Below are 19723 nucleotides of genomic sequence, written 5' to 3'. Positions count from 1 at the left end.
GCTGCCATAAATCTCCGCAGCTAACTGAGATAGTTTCAAGACCAATGCAGGTATGTTCAATGTTTCAAGACCTCGCGAGGGTTTTATCTTTGTTACTAAGAACTCTTTCAAGAAGGGAAAAATTTCGCGAATGTTTAAAAAAGTTTCAAAACTTAGCTGAAACAATAGGAAAAAATACGCGAGGAAATACGGTATTTTAAGGGATACAGCAGACTGGCAAACAAGATCCTAGGATTGTGACACTGACTGCTGATCAGAGCTCTGTCATAAAGCAACTTCACAGGTCGCTTGCTCTTCGTAACGGTTCCTTGTCTGGCTTCCATATCCATAATTTAAACCTGGAATAATTGTATTAGTGTATTTCACTTTCGAATTCCTACACACATCACAAGAATGCATTCATGGATAAACTAAACTCCCAGTTTCTTCTTCAGCCGGGTATAATCTAAGTCGTAAAACTGTGTTCTGACACCTCTTGTTTTCTCTTTTTGAAAAAGTTAAGTATACATACAATTTGATGGAGATTTCTTCGCTAGTTTCTTCTTTTCTGTCATATCCTTACATAAATATTACGTTGGATACTGAAATCAACCTTGGCAACCTGCTGCACTGGCGTCTCAAAATTGCAAATAACTTTAAAACTTTATTCAGCTGTTTTGTTTCTAGCACTTAAATAACACTGCTTCAGCTTATAAATTGGTTACCGTTTCTTCCATAACATCGTGGCTCATCTAAATTTACTTATGAGAATCGTGGGACATTTAAAATTTAGCAAATCAACTAGTTAAGAGCATGTCTAAGGCAGATGCGGGAAACAAATAGATAAAACCCAGCTAAGTCTTCGCGGAAATCCGACTCAATTCGAGGTCTTCCCATTTGCGCGAAATCCCTTCTGCGTTTAAATACGCCGCAGTTTTAAAAGGGAAAAAATATGATTTTTTCTTTAATGCTTGATATAAATTTAAAGTTTATTTGCCTAAAATGTTAAGATATTAACCTTGGCCCTCTAGTCCAATGTCAGTTGATCCTGTATAGGTCATCGATGGCTTTAAAGTGCTCTGCAACCAACAGCCTTCATAAGTATTATGTGTTGATTTAATTTTACATATCTATCTGCAGTATGTGCAGTGCTCCACAAAGGCTTTCATTGCCAGTGCTTGTTAAATTGCAGTTTACAAGAGAAAAACAGCCTGGACCAGTGTTAATCTTCTTCCATTGAATTTTAATTCAAAATTTACTGCACGGTTTATACAAGTGGCGTATGGGCTAATCCGACGTCAATGTCTTCATGAAGGTCGCGGTGACAAAGAGCTTTGACGAGTATCTGCGTCCTTCGATTTAATTTTGATGCCAGAAATGACAAAAGCTTTTTTGATTGAGTTCTTTCCTTAATTTTGACCTTACGGACATCCTTGGCAAAGCATTTCAAAAGCTTCTCAACCATAGTATTAAGCCACAGAAAAACTGGCGTGGGCATGTCATCCACTCGCCTTGGCAAGTTTTGCCACAGTATGGAGAATATGTTGTTTAATTCATATTCCATATGCCTCGCGTGTGACCGGTTGTTAGAGTAACGAACTGAGTAATAACCATTCGACCAACTTAGGATGTTAAATTTATCTTTCGAATTTCATCAATCTGAAACTGCTTAACAATCTGAGCAATTTAAAAGTAATAAAAGCATTACCTTATGGAGATATGAGGATTTTTTGGAAGCAGGAGACTTATGCTCTCACCGGGGATCAAATCATGGACCTCTCGAATATGCGGCAAGCATGCTAACCACTGCAGCACGAAGGCAAGCTAAGAAGGCGTGAGACGTACCTTATATACTCCCCCTGTTAAAGGGCGAATGGGGACTAGAGGTCACAGTCCCCAAATCCTGGTGGTGCAGAATCGTCATCCACCACCTTTGTTTAGTTCGGTAGCCACTGTAGAGACATTAGGATTTTTTGGAAGCAGGATACTTGGAGAATGACCAATGCCCTCGCCGGGAATCGAACTACGGACCTCTCGAATACGCACCGAGCGTGCAGACCACTACACCACGAAAGCACATTAAGAAGGCGGAAGAAATACCTTATAACCTAATAATTTAAGTTTCATAGTACATTAAAATATGTTACTGTAATTAATAATCAACGTTTCTAGTATCATGTTTTACGTTATTTGGTACAAAATTATTACAATAACTTCCCTTCATTCTTTGCTTTTTTCAGATAAACTACTGTCTCCAGATTCCTTGCTTTCTCCAGATAATTATCATTAAGTGCATTAAATATTAATCCCATGTATAAAGAGAACACGGGGTCAGTCAGACATTACGGAAGATGGGAATCTGTATAAGTTCGAGCAGGCAATCTGCTAGAATAGAAATTAAAGGTAGTTAAGCCACTAGTTTTCCGGCACGGATTCTAGTATATCCAAGTCTTTGACTTAATGTTTGTTCTGACTCATTTCACTTAATGACGGTTACCAAGAGATATCTTAAGATTCTTGCCTGGTAGGCGGGTACTGCTTAAGAAATAACTGTTATTCATTTGAAATTACAGATCTTGGACCTATCAAAAGTCCTCTCAAGTCAGTTCTCTCATTGTATTGTTGCCATGGCCATAATACCACAGAGTGATTAGAGAAATCCGTTATGATTTGAAAGTGAATGTCTAGATTTACACCTTTCTCTTACTTTTAGAGTACTAAGTCGAAAACGCACGCATGAGTTATAAAAAAAAGCAGCTTTAATTGGATGGACACATCATCATTGATCTGTGAGGCATGATTTCGAAAAGGTACAGGCAGTACGGTTTTGAAAATGCACATGTTTTGGTTAGACAAATGCATTATACGCTATTCCCAATAATATGCGTACCCATTCATGATACTAAGCTAGGTTTTTTACTTCGTTTACACAGCCTGTTTCGTCAAATCATACTCGCGTACACATATACCCTATGAACTATATATGCATTATTTTATTTATAAATATCTGATCTTTTAAAGTTCACGGAAAATAAATATTACGAAATGTGTGCTTTTCACAAGATAGAAAAATTGTACGGAAATTATCAAAAACAATTAATGGTGCGTAATTAGGAAAGAGATATTGCAAAAACTTTCGATTCCCTGTGAGAAGGAAGAAAAGGAAATTTTCTCTAAGTGTGAAAAGATTCGAGGAAATAATTAAAAAAACGGATTTGCTTTTAGAAGAGATAAGTTACGCTCAGCCCCCGAAATTATCACTCATCCTTGTTATTTGAAAAAAATATTAAAAGGAAACTTAAAAAACTAAATTTAATTTGTTAAGCAGTTTATATTACATATTTAGCATTATTTTTCCTTTTATATTTACTTCCTTACATATATATAGAATGTTTCTGTTGTTAAGCACCTTTTTTGTTTCCTTCTGTATGTCTGATTTGCAAAATTTTTGTCAAAAAAGGGGAAGAAGAGAGCATAATACATTTGCATATTTTCATTTTGTAATGCAGTACGATTCTCACTTTGTGTGTTTTGCAAAATACTTTTTTAGTAATTCATTAAGTCACACTTTTAAGGTGAAAATCAGGTTTCCTTTTGAGGTGGCGACCTTCATATTGGCGCGGATGTAAGACAATTCTGCCCCATAAATAACCTTTCTGTATACGACACATATTCTCACATACTTAGTCTAATAATTAAAACGTATATATATATATATATATATATATGTAATGAAAAATACATAGTAAATGTTTATGGTATAGAACGAAAATCCATATTATTATTATTATTTTTTTTTTCTGAAAATCCGTATTGAAGAGGAAACTTGGTAGCCACGTAAGATTAATATTCAACTTTATTTGAATTTACATTTTTACAGTTATACAAAATTTACTCGTCACTCCAAGTGCAATATTTACAATTTTGATACTGTTGGGATAGGAAGACAAAAGAGCGAAATAGTGTCTTAACAGGAAGACAGGTAGAAGCTAACGTGCGCTGTTAATCCAGTATGGCAGCTTATTAAGAGAGTGTTTCGGTTTAGGTTGCTCCTTAAGAGAAAATTTTCAGGTTTCGAAATTTTGAGTTGAGATTCCAAATCAGATATGTGATCAACGTTTGATCTAGAAATGACGCAGTCCAAAAAACTTATTACTGTTTTTAGAAAAGAGAGAGAGGGAATTAAAGATTCTTGCTAATTTAAATTATAATTTTGAGATTTATATATTTTTTATCTTACAGACACACATATATATATATATATATTTAACTTAAAGCATATAAATTTAAAAGTAAATAAGAGTCAGAGCAAGGCAATTCCTCTATAAAATTAATAATTGTAACCACGTATAAGAGGTTTAACACAATATGTATATTGTGTTAAACTTCTTATACACGATTACTCCGATTTGCGTTTAACATAAAATGCATTAAGTTTATTTTACTTCAGTCCTGCAGCTATAGCGCAGGACGGGTACAAAAAATTTTGTTTTTAATTTTTAGTCTCTTATTATGTTTCTTTATGTATATATGTATATATATACGTAAAGAAACATGTATATATGTATACATGTATATACATACACACACACACACACATATATATATACACTGGTGTGCAAAAATTAAGGACGAAGTCGAAAAATTAGCATATCAGCTGAACGAAGAGGCGGAGCGGACAGAAAGACCAATCAGGAGATTAAGTAAGGTGATGTACGGTAGCACATGCGCAGATATGCAGGTAGACGTAATGGGGGAGTATCTGAGAAGTATAAAGCATGTTGTCGGTGTAAGATCAGTATTTCTGGCAAAGAGATTGCACGCCGTATAGCAGTTAAAATCACACCGAGTTGCTGCCTCAGCGAGAAATGGCGAATAATCAATCTGTTAGAAGACATCTGGATGCTTTTACCCGAGGTCGAATCATTGGAAAGTTGGAGGAAGGCCGCAGTGTGACAAGTGTGGCTGCAGAGTTCGGAATTGCTCACAGCATCGTTTGACGACTTTGGAGACAATTTCAAACTACAGGAACAGCTATCCGGGGGTTTAGTAGTGGTCGTCCACGAGGAACCACACCCGAAGATGACCGGTATATTGCCTTACAGGCCAGAAGAAACAGGCGGCAGACAGCGGGAGAAATCGCTAGACACACGACACAGGCGACTGGACGACCGATATCGCGTTTTACCGTGGCCAGAAGATTGCACGGTGGTGGTCTGTTTGCACGACCACCACCGTGCAATCTTCGTACATATATGTACTTCGTATATATATGTCTTCGTATATGTATGTACGGTGTGTACCTCTAACGCCTGCCCATCGGAGAAGGCGTGCTCTGTCGTGCCGGGAACACCGGTATTGGAGAGACAATGAATGGGGACGAGTACTCTTTACAGATGAGAGCAGATTCAGTCTGAGTAGCGATTCTCATCGCATACTCATCTGGAGAGAACGGTGAAGCCGCAATCATCCCTCGAACATCATTGAAAGGGATAGTTATGGAGGTGACGGTGTTCTCGTTTAGGGAGGCATCATGCTTGGTAGTCGTACAGACCTTCACATCTTCGACGCAGGTTCAGTCAACGGGACCCGTTATTGTAACGAGATTCTTCTTCCATATGTGCGTCTTTTTAGAGGCGCTATGGATCTGCATTTCCTTTTCATAGACGTCAGAGCACCATGTAATCGCACAGTAGCTGCCGAACAGCTCTTAGAGAGTGAGGATATTGAACGTATGGATTGGCCGGCACGATCTCAGGATCTCAATCCCATCGAGCATGTATGGGATTTTCTAGGCAGACGCTTGGCAGCTCGTACCTTACCACCAGTAACGATTCCGGAGCTTCGATTGGCGCTGCAAGACGAATGGGCAGCAATGCCTCAACAACATTGACACCCTCATTCTCAGCATGGGCAGACGCTGTGAAACCTCCCTAGCAGTCAGGGGAGATCATATCCCCTATTAAAGACCGGATGTTTCTTGCTGGACACCCATCACAGGGATGTTTCGGCCTTCAGTCGCATTGCGCTCCATGCTACGTTTTCAATAAAGCTTCTTTTTATCCCTCTGATTTCTCTTTTAGTAAGTGTTGCTTACATTACTCATGTTCTTACGTATTGGGGATCTTACGGTATTAAATGTGTTGATTTGGAAAGCTTTTGTACAAAGTTATATTGAAAAAACCGTCTCGTCCTTAATTTTTGCACACCAGTGTATATAAGAATTGAATTGAGATATTTTATCATTTAGTCCTTAAATTTAACTTAAAACGTATTTGCTTAATTTAATTTAAAGATATCACATTTAGAGAATGTAATTAATTATCTCTTTCATATTAAATCTGTACACGCAAAAATCACTTGTATGCGTGTTCTTTTCTTCGCTCCCCTTCTTCTGTATCTTCCTCTCTCTCTTTCCTTTTCTTTTTCTTTTTTTTGGTATATGTGTTTTTGTATGTGGGGGGGGGGGGGGTATGAATGAGAAGTATCTTCAAGGAGTTCAGAATAGTCTGAAATCCTTGGGCCATTACTGCATGTTATATTTACATGCATTAGTTTTATTTTCCGTGAATTACCGTTTTCAGATATTAAATACTTTTTGAACATAATACCAAAGTATAGTCTCGCAGCGTTTTTGCATACCGATGGGCCGGAGGACATCTTGGGGGTGAGGGGAATATTAGTGTGAGGGACAATAAGGGAGCACTGAGAAGCATATAGGTAATAGTAACACACATGAAATATTTGGTTGCCCAAATACTATAAAAAATCATTTAAACATTCAGTTAGTTATAGAAATCATATATCCACGTTTCTCTATAAGAATAGTACCAGATTATACCTGTGAATACTTAGCACAAGTTGGTTCAAGTATCATATAGTGCCAATTTTCTATTCTTAAGAATCTGAATTTAGAAGCTCTGAGTCTAATATTCCGTAAAGTGATATAAAGTATACTTAAGTAGCATGTAGATTCTTTTGAAAGACAAAGAAGTTTTACTAAAGGTCAGTTTAACTTAAAGTTGAATTTTGCCTGATCTTAAAATTCAAGATTAACTTGAATGCAAAAAGTAACCGTAAATATAACTTGCCTCCATTTTAACAGCGTGCGACACCATTCCAGAGTCAATGGTAATAATGACGATGCGTGAACTGTTGTCACCTACGATGAACGCTCTGCTGTATTGACGAATGTGGATTCCTTTTGTCACTTGGGCCATTTTAGCATATCCCATCTGGAAAAAAAAAAGAACATGGTTGTGATTGTTTACAAGAAAAAATTATTCCTCATTTTAACTGATTTAATTATTAATGCTGATACAATTATTAAAACATAATTATTAAACTGCTACAATTATTAAAACATTAATAATTAATTTAATTATTAACGTTTTAAATTATTTTGTATAGAAGGTTTGATGAGCAGGCCAAAGGTAGACATCTTTTCAGTAATTCAACTTTATGCTTTCCTGCTGAAAATATTTGAATTAAATTGGCCAGACTTTGACACCACCAAGGATGACCACTGCCCTGACTTTTTCTAGAAGAGCTTAGTCATTATGGTAGATATCAGGTAATATTATCTAGATGCCTCCAAGAGAAGGGTTAGTAGACCAGACTACATTTAATTCAATTCTAAAAATATATACATATACTATTACTTTGAGTATTACATTTGTGAAATATTAATACATACATTAGGACATAACGTAAGAGTCCATTTTACGTAAACCCATGATTCTAACCATGATACGTAAGTCTAGAATAATCATGACACATAAGTACATGGCATGTCCATGATACAAAAGTTAACGATATGTAAGTCCATGATAATCATCATACATAAATCATAATCGTAAGTCGTGCAATAGCCATGTATCATAGATCTTGATACATTTTAGAGCTCTGCCTTGGGATGTTCATTATATTGCCTTTTTCATTCTATTATACTGGCATTGCATTGCATCTGTTAACTGAAGCATATTGTGCCGCAGAATAGTTGGCAATTTCACTAAATTGGCTAGACTGATAACCATCAAATTTAAAGCCTTTTGGCTGGCAATTGGGCAGAGACCTAATTTGCGAACAATAACTAGACAGAAGTTCTCTAAAACAAATTGGTAACAAAATGCAGGAAATAAATGGAAGTACAGATTTACAAATTACTATTAGTCTAACAGAATTACTATTAGTTGAAAGAAGAGCTGAGAGGTGAGTGAGTTCGGAACGTTCTTCCGTATGTAAAATATAATTCTTATCATTTTTGCTATTGTACGCAAATTTAAACTATTTAGAATCTTAGAAAAGCTTTGTTAGGTTTTATTTTTTCTGAAGAAGTTTACATCCGCTCTGTCCAACCCGTCGATTGTGACGTACTTTTGAGTTGATCTGAAGCTGTACATTGCTAGATTATCATTTTACATTTTCTCCTCTAGCCTTAAATTGCAATGTAAGGTAAATGATCCATTTATTATCGAAAACGAAGAGAAATAATGTAGGAACCTTGTTCCGTCAATGGCACAGAAGGTTTCAGTAAGGGGTTTATGATTGCCGCAGAATTTGCTCACAGTGGGAAATTAAAACTAAAAGAATGGAATAAAATGTTAAAATCAACTCAACGTACTTGCCGATATTTCGAGAAGAAATTCCATTTCTTTATCCCAATGAATTTCAAAGAATGAAAACTTTATCAAGACAAAGCAATAACTCGTACTTCGAAAAGTATCACTGCATTCCTTGAGAAAATGAAGACTGACATAGATACTGCACACATAAATTTTTAATGTATTCCTGCGAAGTCCCCTGACGTTTCATCTGTGGACCATTGTTCCTTTGTTCTCTTGAAAAGAGCTCTTTCTAATCGCAAACCCACCACGATTGATGGACTCTGGAAAGTAGTGGAAGATGAATGGAATTCAGTACCTTTAAAATTTTATGAAATACCTTTCTGTCATGGAAATCAGAAAGGTTCTCAGATAGAACATTTAAAAATACTCTTTATATTTTAATCATTAATTAACCTTCCCCCAAATCGTTCCAAAAATGTGTTGTCATCCTCTTTGACATGAGACAATCCTATTCTAAGATATGTTAAGTGTTATTAATGATTACCGAAATTGTTTTCTACAGTTTCACGTTGAACTCATTCATAGAAACATTACCTACATTAGATGATATTTTCGTAGAATTTCCTTTTAATGGTTACTGACTTCGCAGCACTCTTAAAGCATCGAACTAAGAGATGGAAATTAATCCTAAATAAAATAAATTTTCAATTTAGTGCCCAAAATATTTCTAGTTTTCTTAAGGCACAAAATAAAATTACAATAATTTAAAATGCTAGTTTGAGGATGACCAGTTTGTAGATTATGAATGCTTAGTTTGCCTGTATAAAATTAAGTGCAGATATTCAGTCATTAGGCAGCAAGGGGACGCGACTGAACATTATTCTAAAGGAAGTATCGCTTGGTTAGGATCGAACATTTTTAAACTGTCACTTTATAGAACGCTCTGATTACGGAGTTAAAAAGAGTCACCAGATTCTTCCTCTTTTCATCGGGAAAACTTTTCTGTGTTCAACGAAAACATTTTAGGTAAGTGTTCATGGTGGATAAATGGAACACTTAATCAGAATAATTTGGGAACACCTGGACCCAACAGTTCAAATTTAAGAAAAGTGTTTGAATAAGATAACTGTTTGAAAGGAAGCAGTATATTTCCTTTCTGCGAAATATAGGCTATTAATTATGTTAAAATAGATAAATAAAAGAAATGACTAAAAACACTTTTTTATTTTAAATTATAGGACTGTTCGGATGCTTGTGAAGCCTTTGAAAATATCTTTAAAGATAAATTACCAAATTTAACTGGTACAACACTAAAAACAGAGGAAACTCACTAAATTTTGTTATAAATATACTATGCGTCCGGTTTGACTGGCATTATAGTCGTTTTAAGTGTTTTTGAGACGATTAACTTGGAAACACTGGAAAAATGGTTTATAACATAGAATAATATGAATAAAGAAGATTTTCTCTTTTAACAAAATAGCTGTTTATCTCATCTGGAAACATCGAGACTGGACCATGGAGAAGTGGAAGACTGTTACCTGGCCATTCGATGGAATCACGATGTCTCATTCCTCACGTCTATGGTCTGTTCAGGGCACGCAGTCTTCCAGGGGAACGGTTGCTCTTCCCTTTACAGCAGGTCATACACAGGCTGTTGGTGGTGGTATTATGCTTTGGAGGACGTTCTCATGGGCGGATCTGGGACTCTTAGTTGTGATTGAATAGACCATGAAAGCTGCGAACTATCTGAATATAACTGCGGATCATTTGTACCCTTACATGATGTCTGTCTTCCCAACTGGAAATAGAATCTTCCGGCAGGACGCCTCATTCCACAAGACTTGTATTGTGTTGTAGTGGTTCGAGAACTATATGGATGAATTTCAATCAATGTCCTGGCCCCTAACTCTCCGGATCTTAACTCTTTAGAGCACATTTGCGATGTCATGGAGCGGCAGCTCAGAGTTTAAGCACAACAATCTCGGAATATCTCAACTTTGCGTGATCTCTGCTCAGACATTTCGTACAACCTATCTCCAGTCACCTACCAAGAACTTTGGCATCCATGCCAAAGCGAGTTGCAGCTATTTTCAGGCCAAAATTCGCGCAACACGTTATTTAGTAGGTGGCCGTAATGTTTTAGCTCTTCAGTATATTTTGAGTACCCTCATGCCGCCCAGACTATATACATTTACAACCAAATGTTCGATACCAAGCTCAACGATACAGCTATCGGGAGCACTAATCACTATATCGTTCTTTGATAGCACTGCATGATAAAAGTATTATGAGTAACGGAAGTTATTGCTAATGCAAAGTCAAATCTTCAAATTAAAACCAATGATGTTGCTGCGTTGGTTTCCGTTTCTGAATATTTCGCCTTTAGTAGTCGCTTTCTATACTTTTCCATAGCCGATGGTAATAATATTGCTTTATAAATAACTTCTGTTTAATTTCCAGTCTTAATGATCACTCTTGTACTCAATAGCCACACTGCAACCGTAATGTGTTGTAAGTCCAGCTTCATCAGTGATATAAGCTCGTAAAAGTGATGTTTATTTGAAACAAAAAAAGGAAGTTTCAAGTTCTCCATTCGCCGTCCCTTTCCAAAACAGACGGTAACACCTTGCATTTACATAGCCATTTCTCTAATTCATTCAGTGCATAAAACATCCAAAGCATTTCATAAAATAGTGTTACTACTTTTACATAAGCAGATTAACATGCCTTGTAAACACACTTAATATAGGCTTAATTATGATATTCTGTAGATTAGATGCATTGTATTTCCAGTTCAAGTTATTTTCATGCCAAATTTGTTAATACATAATACCATTGTAATTTAAGGAATATATGTATTCTGCTTTTCATTTTTATTTTCTAATTTTTGACTGACGACAGCAGTAAAGTATTTTCATAACTTTTACTTTTTTCTCCACGATACCTTCTACTTCTCATTTAAATACTAATACTGCCTAAATGTATTTTTAATACAAATGGTATATGATAATGAGCGAACAATATTAATTAAAAATATTAATTCTTAACATGAAAATTCCCATAAAGGAAACAGGAACAATATACAATTATACCAAGGAAATTAACGTTTTTGTAAATTTTGCTTGATGCGAATGTTTTATCCCTAACTTACTTGACAAAAATCTCCTGTGTTTCGATATACCTTCTTTTTAAAGCGATATGTCTAGATTAAAAGCGAAAATATTTCTTTTTACAGTTATTAAAATAAAGAATTTCTGCTCTTCACTTGAGTTCGATTTAACCCAGGGTGGCAGCCAAAAATATAGAAAGCCAAAAAATATCGTTGTTTGAAATATTAATATGTATAAAGATATTATATATATATATAACTTAGTAATTCAAACAGCTAACAAGAAGAAAATAAAGTATAAATAGCTCATAATTGGTACATCAGTGCATACATGAAAGCAAAGAATTACACAGAATAGCATGCTCTAAAATAAGATACAATTAACGAATTAATTAATCGGCGGCTCCTAATAAAGAGCTGTCATTAATACTCAATTCATGTTCCATTATCAAAGAGGGTTCTCAGCTGTCACAGTGCCTTCTAAAGGTAAAAGAACTGCAACTAAAAAAAAATATTTCAGCAGTCCACCACTTGAAACAATCTTTGTGGTTAGTCAAATGCTCTTTGGAACCTATTCACATATTTACAAGAATATAACAAGAATTGAAACAGTGCCCATCACTCTGTAGAGCCATTAGGTTATTTCAAACCAGGAGAGATGAAAATGAGCAATGCCCTCGCCAGTACTTAAACCTCGGACCTCTCGAATACGTGCCCAGTGTGCTGGCTATTACACCACGAAGGCATGCTAAAAAGGTGAAATAAATACCTTATATACTCCCCCTTTTAAAGGGAGACTGGAGATTAGAGGACCCGTGAAGAATTATCATCCACCACCTATTAATTCGGACCCCAATGTAGAGTCATTAGGTTTATTTTGAAGCAGAAGATGTAAAAAATGAGCAGTTCCCTCGTCGGGACTCGAACCTCGGACCTCTCGAATACGCGCCGAGCGTGCCATTGCACCACGAAGGATTGCTAAGAAGGCGGAAGAAGTATCTTATATACCTCCCCTTTTAAAGGGCGTCCTCGTGGTTCCACCACCTTATTTAGATCGGGCGTCATTGTAGATCCATTAGGTTATTTCGAAGCAAGCGACATGAAAAATGAGCAATGCCCTCGCCGGGACTCGAACCTCGGACCTCTCGAATATGCTACGAGTATGCGCCATTACGCTACGAAGGTGGGAGAAATACCTTATAGCAGCTCTACTCAGTTTACCTTTATCTCTTAAAACACTCTTCATGCCTCCGATCTTATTGATTGGAGCCTAAAAAGGGCCACAATTAACCAGAAATTGATTATCAAGAGCCTGAACTGAAACGAAAATCCAGATAAGAAGAGCCAGTGACCTGTACCTATAATGGCACCTTTAATCCCATTTCAGTCATTTAATAAATGAGAATTCGTGGCATTTGAACGCAGAGTATTACTCAATGATTACTGTATTTCCATTAAACTTTAATCACTGCTTTAAAAGTCAACAAAATAATCCTTCTTAGGCTTAACAAAGGTTAACAAACAGAAACTGAAATATTTTTTTCTTTTGTTTAAAAGATTTTACACTCTAGTACACACTACGTTCCTTAGCTTATTCCCAAAAGAAATTAAACTCGCGTGTGTGTCAGAAAGTTTTGGGAAATTGCATAATCTCCATTTACTTAGTGAACTTATTATTACGCCACAACTCAGCAGGTGTTTCCAATATCGATTGTTAAAAAAGGTACTTCGAGACAGAAACCAGTGAGGCACGAAATGTGTCAAAGTTCTTTTCAAGTAAAAAGAAGCACTCAGTGAATTATTGTTTGCTAGTTTGGCAGCTTGAAATTGACTAGAAGTTTTCTTGCACGAAACCATCCGGAACTTCGAAAAAACAGTTTGATGTACTCTAATAAATAAATAATACGTTACTCAATTACAATATACTTCCGAAAACTCATTCCCGATTAAGCTATTGCCATCACACAACAGCAAAATGAAATTTGCAGGATTTTAATGCATTCTAGCTCTGACAAAAATGAAAAAGCTTAAAATGCTTGTTTTTAACATTAAAATACTAAGAGGAATGATATTTATTATTATGTTTTTGGTGATATTGATATATGCGTGCATTTATACAAAGTATTCAGTAAAGGATTTTACGGTTTTAATTTCTTAAATATGGTAATCTGCAGAACTGTCATGTAACCTACATCATATATGCTATCAATAACATCAAAATTTTTAATCTCTAAATTTAAAGGCATTTCTGCATCTAAAACTGTGACAAGAAAATATGCATCTGTTTGAAAACTTCACACTTTAGTTTACATGCATCAGTCCTGAACTTTTTCATTGTCCACCTTCAACACTCTATTTTTTTTACCACTGTGCCATTTAGAACATGAATCAAAGTATTCGGTAAAAGTCCATACATTCATTGTGTTTTATAAATTTAAAGAAAGTTTCGTTTTTCCTTTTATGTTACTTTTTACTTCCTTGCACGAAGCAAAGGAAGTATTTTATTCACAAAAATATTCGGGTATCATATTTCAACGAAAATATTTATTTTGACCGCTCTTGAATCCATTTGAACGATTTTTTTGCTTGACATCGTACGGACAGAATAAAAAGGCTCTTTTTTTACAAAACAGATTGTAAAATGGATTTAAAATGGATTCAACAAGGGTCTTTTTGTGACGTCTGTACGTACATATGTATGTATCTCGCATATCTCAAAAAAAAAAAAAAAGATTAGCCGTAGAACGTTGTTGGTGAGTTGGGCTTTACTTTAAAAGTGATGCAATTATGTTGTTCTTATATTCTGGTTAAGGTTTCTATCGCTTCAGTATCTAACCTGCCCAATAGGTAGAGACAGTTGTATAACCTGTCAATAAATAGTATTTGTGTGCGAACGTTTTGAAACCCTTATTTACAATGTAAGGTACTTTAGCTCACATTTATGAAGTAAGGATTTTAGTTTGAACCATACCAAAAAGTATATAAAGGTTTGCAAGTTATTTAATGGTCTCAAGGTTCAGTAACGTTATTAAGAATACCTTAACAGAAAAGAATAGACGATGAAATGCTAATTTGATAACGTGACGAAATGATATGTTGTTTAAAAAAATAATAACACACAAAGCGAAAATGATTAAATCCTAAGGAAAGATAAAAATAACAGTACAGTATTATAAAGCTGGAATACTTAAATTTAAATGTGTATTTTGGTAATGGTCAATAATCACGCCTAAAGTATTTTTTTAATTTGAAGAAAAAGTTCAACGATATATAAATAACACATATCAGGCTGGGAAAATGTCTTTAGCTACTTCCGCTGCTGTTTGATTTTATGCGTTTTCTGTAATCTAGTATGTAATTATGACAGAAGATAGCGGAAGAAGTCATTCGACCATAAACATTGCCACAGGATAATCATCAAAAATGTCAGTTCCTCAAAACATCTTGGCACAGTGACCTACAGAAAAGACAATAATAATTCAAGTATCTTTTATTGCCATCATCACTCAAATTGTGCAGCATCCAGGTCAGGCTTCGATTTATTACTTGTCATTACATGTATTCCGCAATATTTTAAAGTAACTTCTAAAATATAGCAAATATCGAAATGGTACCGGATCTCTGGAATATAGATATTGTCCAGTTTGTTCTTACCTAAGTTAAAATATTACATGCGTATCTCGAAGAAATATTTTTATGAAGATCATTATTTGCAGTCAGAGTCACGATCTACTATACCGGCAGGGCAGTTATTATGAAGATAATAATAACAGTATTTTGGAGATATCTTGAACAGGCGAAATTAGGAATTTATAACTATTTCTTGATTTCATCCTACCGTTTAAATCAAAAGTTACCAAATTTTTAGTGATTGTCGGCCTCTTCGCTGAAAACCGTTTTCATCACAGAGCTTGTTACATTTAAAATGTGAGTATTAACTTAATGGTAAAGATAAATTAACTGTATTTGGCGGTAATTATTGTATTTTGCTAAAAAATAATTACCATCGTTTCAATTAAATCGAGACTTTCAAACTTGATGGATTAGCATAATTTGTGCAAGTACTCGAGCAGAAAATAACAGTGATCAACAAACGTTTTGTCATAGAATAAGTAAAAGTTATTTTCCTACTTATTCGAGCATGCTGATTTAAATTATGTCCTCAGATCGTTACCGTAGCATACAGATTTTGAGTAACGTCATTTGTTAATATTTAAGTTGTCCTTATAATCTCACGGTTACATTTGAAACTTAAATTATGGGTTAAGGTATATTGATATTTAAACTACAAGAAATATTTCTATATTTCTGTTTCTTTATATAAGCATTTTGTTTATTTTTATACTTACTTCCTGTTTGAAGTTAACCAAAAATACAAATTAAGCTGTAATTCTTAGTAATGGAGACAAATTCTTACCAATATCATCACCTCGTTCAACGTGGTTACCAATACTAATATTAAGAGAAAGCCGCCAAATAAAATTGGCTCAGTCACATCATACTGTGCTACTGCCTATTCAGCCAAGTCAAACCGTGCGCAATCTGCTTCAGACACGTCCACGGTATAACTGTTCCACAGTTATAACAATACAGTGGCAAGCTGTTCCACTTTGTTCAATGCTTTTACTCATAACTGAATATACAGTGTATTACTATTTATATATTCATTTTGTTTGTGACTTGCTTGTCAATTTCCTTACATAGTTAAATCAGAAGTTCTCGTACATAAGCCATAGGAACTAACTTGGAAGCTGCAATTTTTCCATGTTTATGTTTAGGTTGTTATAATTTTGTCTCTCCCGGATAGCTCACGGTGGTGCGTGTGCTTAAGTCTTCTACAGATCTTTGCGTGCAGTCATCATAACTTGTTTCCATGCTACATGCCGATAACTGTACATGCCGATAACTCACATAACTGTCCTGGCACATTATAATCCTTATTTCCTCCGATGAGTCGGCACGTAAACTCTGGACAGATAACACACTGGACGGAGGATAACTCTAGCGACATCCAATAAATATGAATGAAATCTATTAAAATTTTAAAAATCCTTCAAAACTGATTCAAAATGAGAGGCGTACGTGGAATTTTTGTTACAATTTTAAAATAATATTTACTTTCGATGAATGTGAGTTTACTGCTGTTTCCTTTAAGCACGGGATATAAGGAAATTCATTCCGCAAGAAACAACTTGCCAAAACAAACATCACTAATCCTAGGGAAGTTAGTCATTTATCACTTACGGATCCTGGAAAACTATTTCTCCCTCTAATCAAACACTGAGGGCTTATCAACTTAATAGCAAATAAGAATCTCTACTAAGATAATGAAGGCAAACAAATTAGTATTCATATACCTAGAAACAAATTTCCAGTATGAATAACGGTAAAATTAAATAAAGTATTTTTGTGACATTACAAATTAGGAACTTTTTCTGTATCAGATATTCAGCTGAATAATCCAACTGAACAAGGATGCGTGTTAGTCTTAAATATCATATAAAAATATTTGTACAATTCATTAAGTTTTTCAGAACAGGGTACACGAAAGAATTAATACTGTCTTTGCCGGGATTCAATCCACGAATCTTTTGACTTACTAGTTGGGCTTACTGGCCACTCAAATTATGAAAAGGTTCATAGGAAATTATGACAATTCGTTATACACCCCCTCCCAACTTAAAAATTCACTAATTCCGAACGATAGCGAGTTATCTTTCACCACGTTTTTTACTTTGAACGCCATTAGGATCACAGAAATGCAAAAATTAACTGAGGCCTCCCTCGCACACGGATATTCCAGTTGCCTACTAGAAATAATCCTTGGAATTGGACAGTACGCTCAGAATGACGTAATTCCTTACAAGTTTTCAAGAATTTCATGGAGAATTCAAGAATTTCATTTTCACCAAAAATAAGTAATGAAAATTCCAAAATCATGAGAGGCCACGGGGTGCAAAATATCTTAAAAATCTCCTTTTATACATTTCAACCTAGATTCCAGAAGTAGGCCTTTGACAAGTTTACACAGAATAATTCATATTCACTTGGTATGCAGTGAAAGTTTTGTTTATAATTTAGGAAAGGTTTTCACATTTTTGAAGATAATTCACTTTTTATACAATTCTTTGATACAGTGCGTATTTTACTTGACAATATTCATCAGCTACCTCACTCTTGTCAGAGATCCGCTATATGTTCAGTGAGCATACCTCCGTTTGTTTGTGCAATATTGTTTTATTTGATTATGACAAAGCACTTTACAGATATCTGCCCATGGAAAAGGATGCCTCCTTTGAGGACTTTGTAGAGTTTTTGTTACTTTAATTAAACAATTATAATGATTTAGACTTTGAAAGGGAATTTTTGTGACGTATGGGGCAGTTCTATATCTCCAGTATGAATAACGGTAAAATTAAATAAAGTATTTTTGTGATACTGGCCGATTCTTACGTTCTACTGGGCCGATTGACGGAATTCAAACTGCGTTTTCATGTATGTATGTATATACCTCGCATAATTCAAAAATGATTAGCCCTGTTGAAATTTTGTATACGACTCTATATTACTAGTTGTATACCTCCTTTCGTTAAGGCAATCGTAATATATATATTACATACCCACTCCCTTACCCGGCTTAAAAGTCCTTAACCGGCCTTTATTTTTGCAATCGTTGGCTGTATTCGCAATTGTTGTTATTCCAACTACAGAAATGTTTTAAATGACGAATACGACAAATAATGAAATATATCTTTTAATGCGATCTCTGGGTTCTTGTATTTATGTTTGGGAAATATTTATCCACTGTATGAAAAAATAAAATTATAAGAATTTTGACTCCCGCACGACAAAAATTAACATGAGTATTTAATTTCAAAATCTGCAGTTTTTGATGTCATTTTCAACTTGCCTTAAGGAGATCGGTTAATTAAATTGGAAAAATTCGAGGAAATAAATTTAAATGAAGTGCACCGAAAAGTGTGTATAATTTAATGAGCCGTTCGACAAAGCCATGTGGTGTCTAGATTAAATGTCTTACGTCTGTTTTGTTTAAGTAAGGTTTAAGGTTAAGTCAAATGCGACTATTTTGGTCTTTGTCGTGTCGGATAAAAGTCGGATTCAAACTCTTTTAGTTGCGACTCCCAAATTTTTTCAGCAGTTTTCAATAGCCTATGTTACTGCAACGGATAAGGAAATTATCGTAAAGACTACAAATTATGAAACATAAAAGCAGTTAAATGGCTGCAATTATAGTTAGAATGGTCCGAAAGCAAACTTACCATGTTAATTTCAGCTGCTGGTCCAGTGACATCCGCTATTCCAACACCAATATTGTAGAGATCAGGTTGCCTGTCAGCCAGCGAACCAGTTACGAAGTTTAAAAATACCGCTAAATAAAGAATCCTCATGGCCATGATCAAAATAAACAATGCGTTAAGCCAATGTGTCTTAACAACCACTGCTACAAGAGACGCTAGATCAGGTCGTCCTCTCGCAGCACGTGCACCTCTTTATTGTGACGGAAGAAAGAGCGCGTTTCGGTGTTTTGGTAGTTGAGGCCCTTCGCTCTTTCTATCACCTACTTCTCCGCTTCAGTGTTCCGGAATTATTTTATTTATTTATTTATTTTCCTTGCGAACCGGTTTTATATCATATGGCCTCTTGTTCAGGATATGGGTAAGTGAAAGATGAGCTTGGAATTCCATGATGGAAATTAAAATTAATTATTTGTTACTCATGCGGGATTTATCTGATGTGGGTGAAAACGTGTCAGGGATTATAGTTTTGGAAGTTGGATTTATTCACAGAATGCAAAGTAAATAAAGAAGAATTCACAGTTTATTTCATACATCAGGTAGGGGGGGAAGCGGACAGTCTGTATATAATAAATTTTAATGATTTTAATCATAAAAGAAACAGTAAAATTCCGATTAACTGAAACGACAGAGGGAAGAAAATACTCGTAATATTGAATTATTCTCTCGCGCTACACACACCTCTTTCCAGTTGCTCACTTTTAAAAGTAAACATATATTTTTCAATGAAAGCTAGTGAAGTAAGCAAA

At 35.1% G+C, this 19723-nt stretch overlaps 1 protein-coding gene across 1 annotated transcript in view; it reads right to left on the bottom strand.

The window, feature by feature from the left end:
* The window catches only part of LOC118182382 (neutral ceramidase-like), a 116683-nt gene extending 97490 nt beyond the window's left edge, over positions 1-19193 (bottom strand). Inside the window, exons 1-2 of the mRNA XM_035351725.2 lie at positions 18939-19193; positions 7071-7214 (exon numbers count right to left, since the gene is read on the bottom strand). Of these exons, the coding sequence (XP_035207616.1) occupies positions 7071-7214; positions 18939-19073 (279 nt within the window). The 5' untranslated portion in view covers positions 19074-19193. The remainder of the gene's footprint in view (positions 1-7070; positions 7215-18938) is intronic.
* Between the last annotated feature and the right edge of the window lie 530 nt (positions 19194-19723).

Source organism: Stegodyphus dumicola, chromosome 1 (assembly GCF_044657685.1).
Source record: "Stegodyphus dumicola isolate Sdum_Otavi_A_Nest chromosome 1, ASM4465768v1".
NCBI lineage: Eukaryota > Metazoa > Arthropoda > Arachnida > Araneae > Eresidae > Stegodyphus > Stegodyphus dumicola.
Note: the sequence above shows the minus strand (reverse complement) of the source record. Positions and strands in the feature narration are given on the sequence as shown.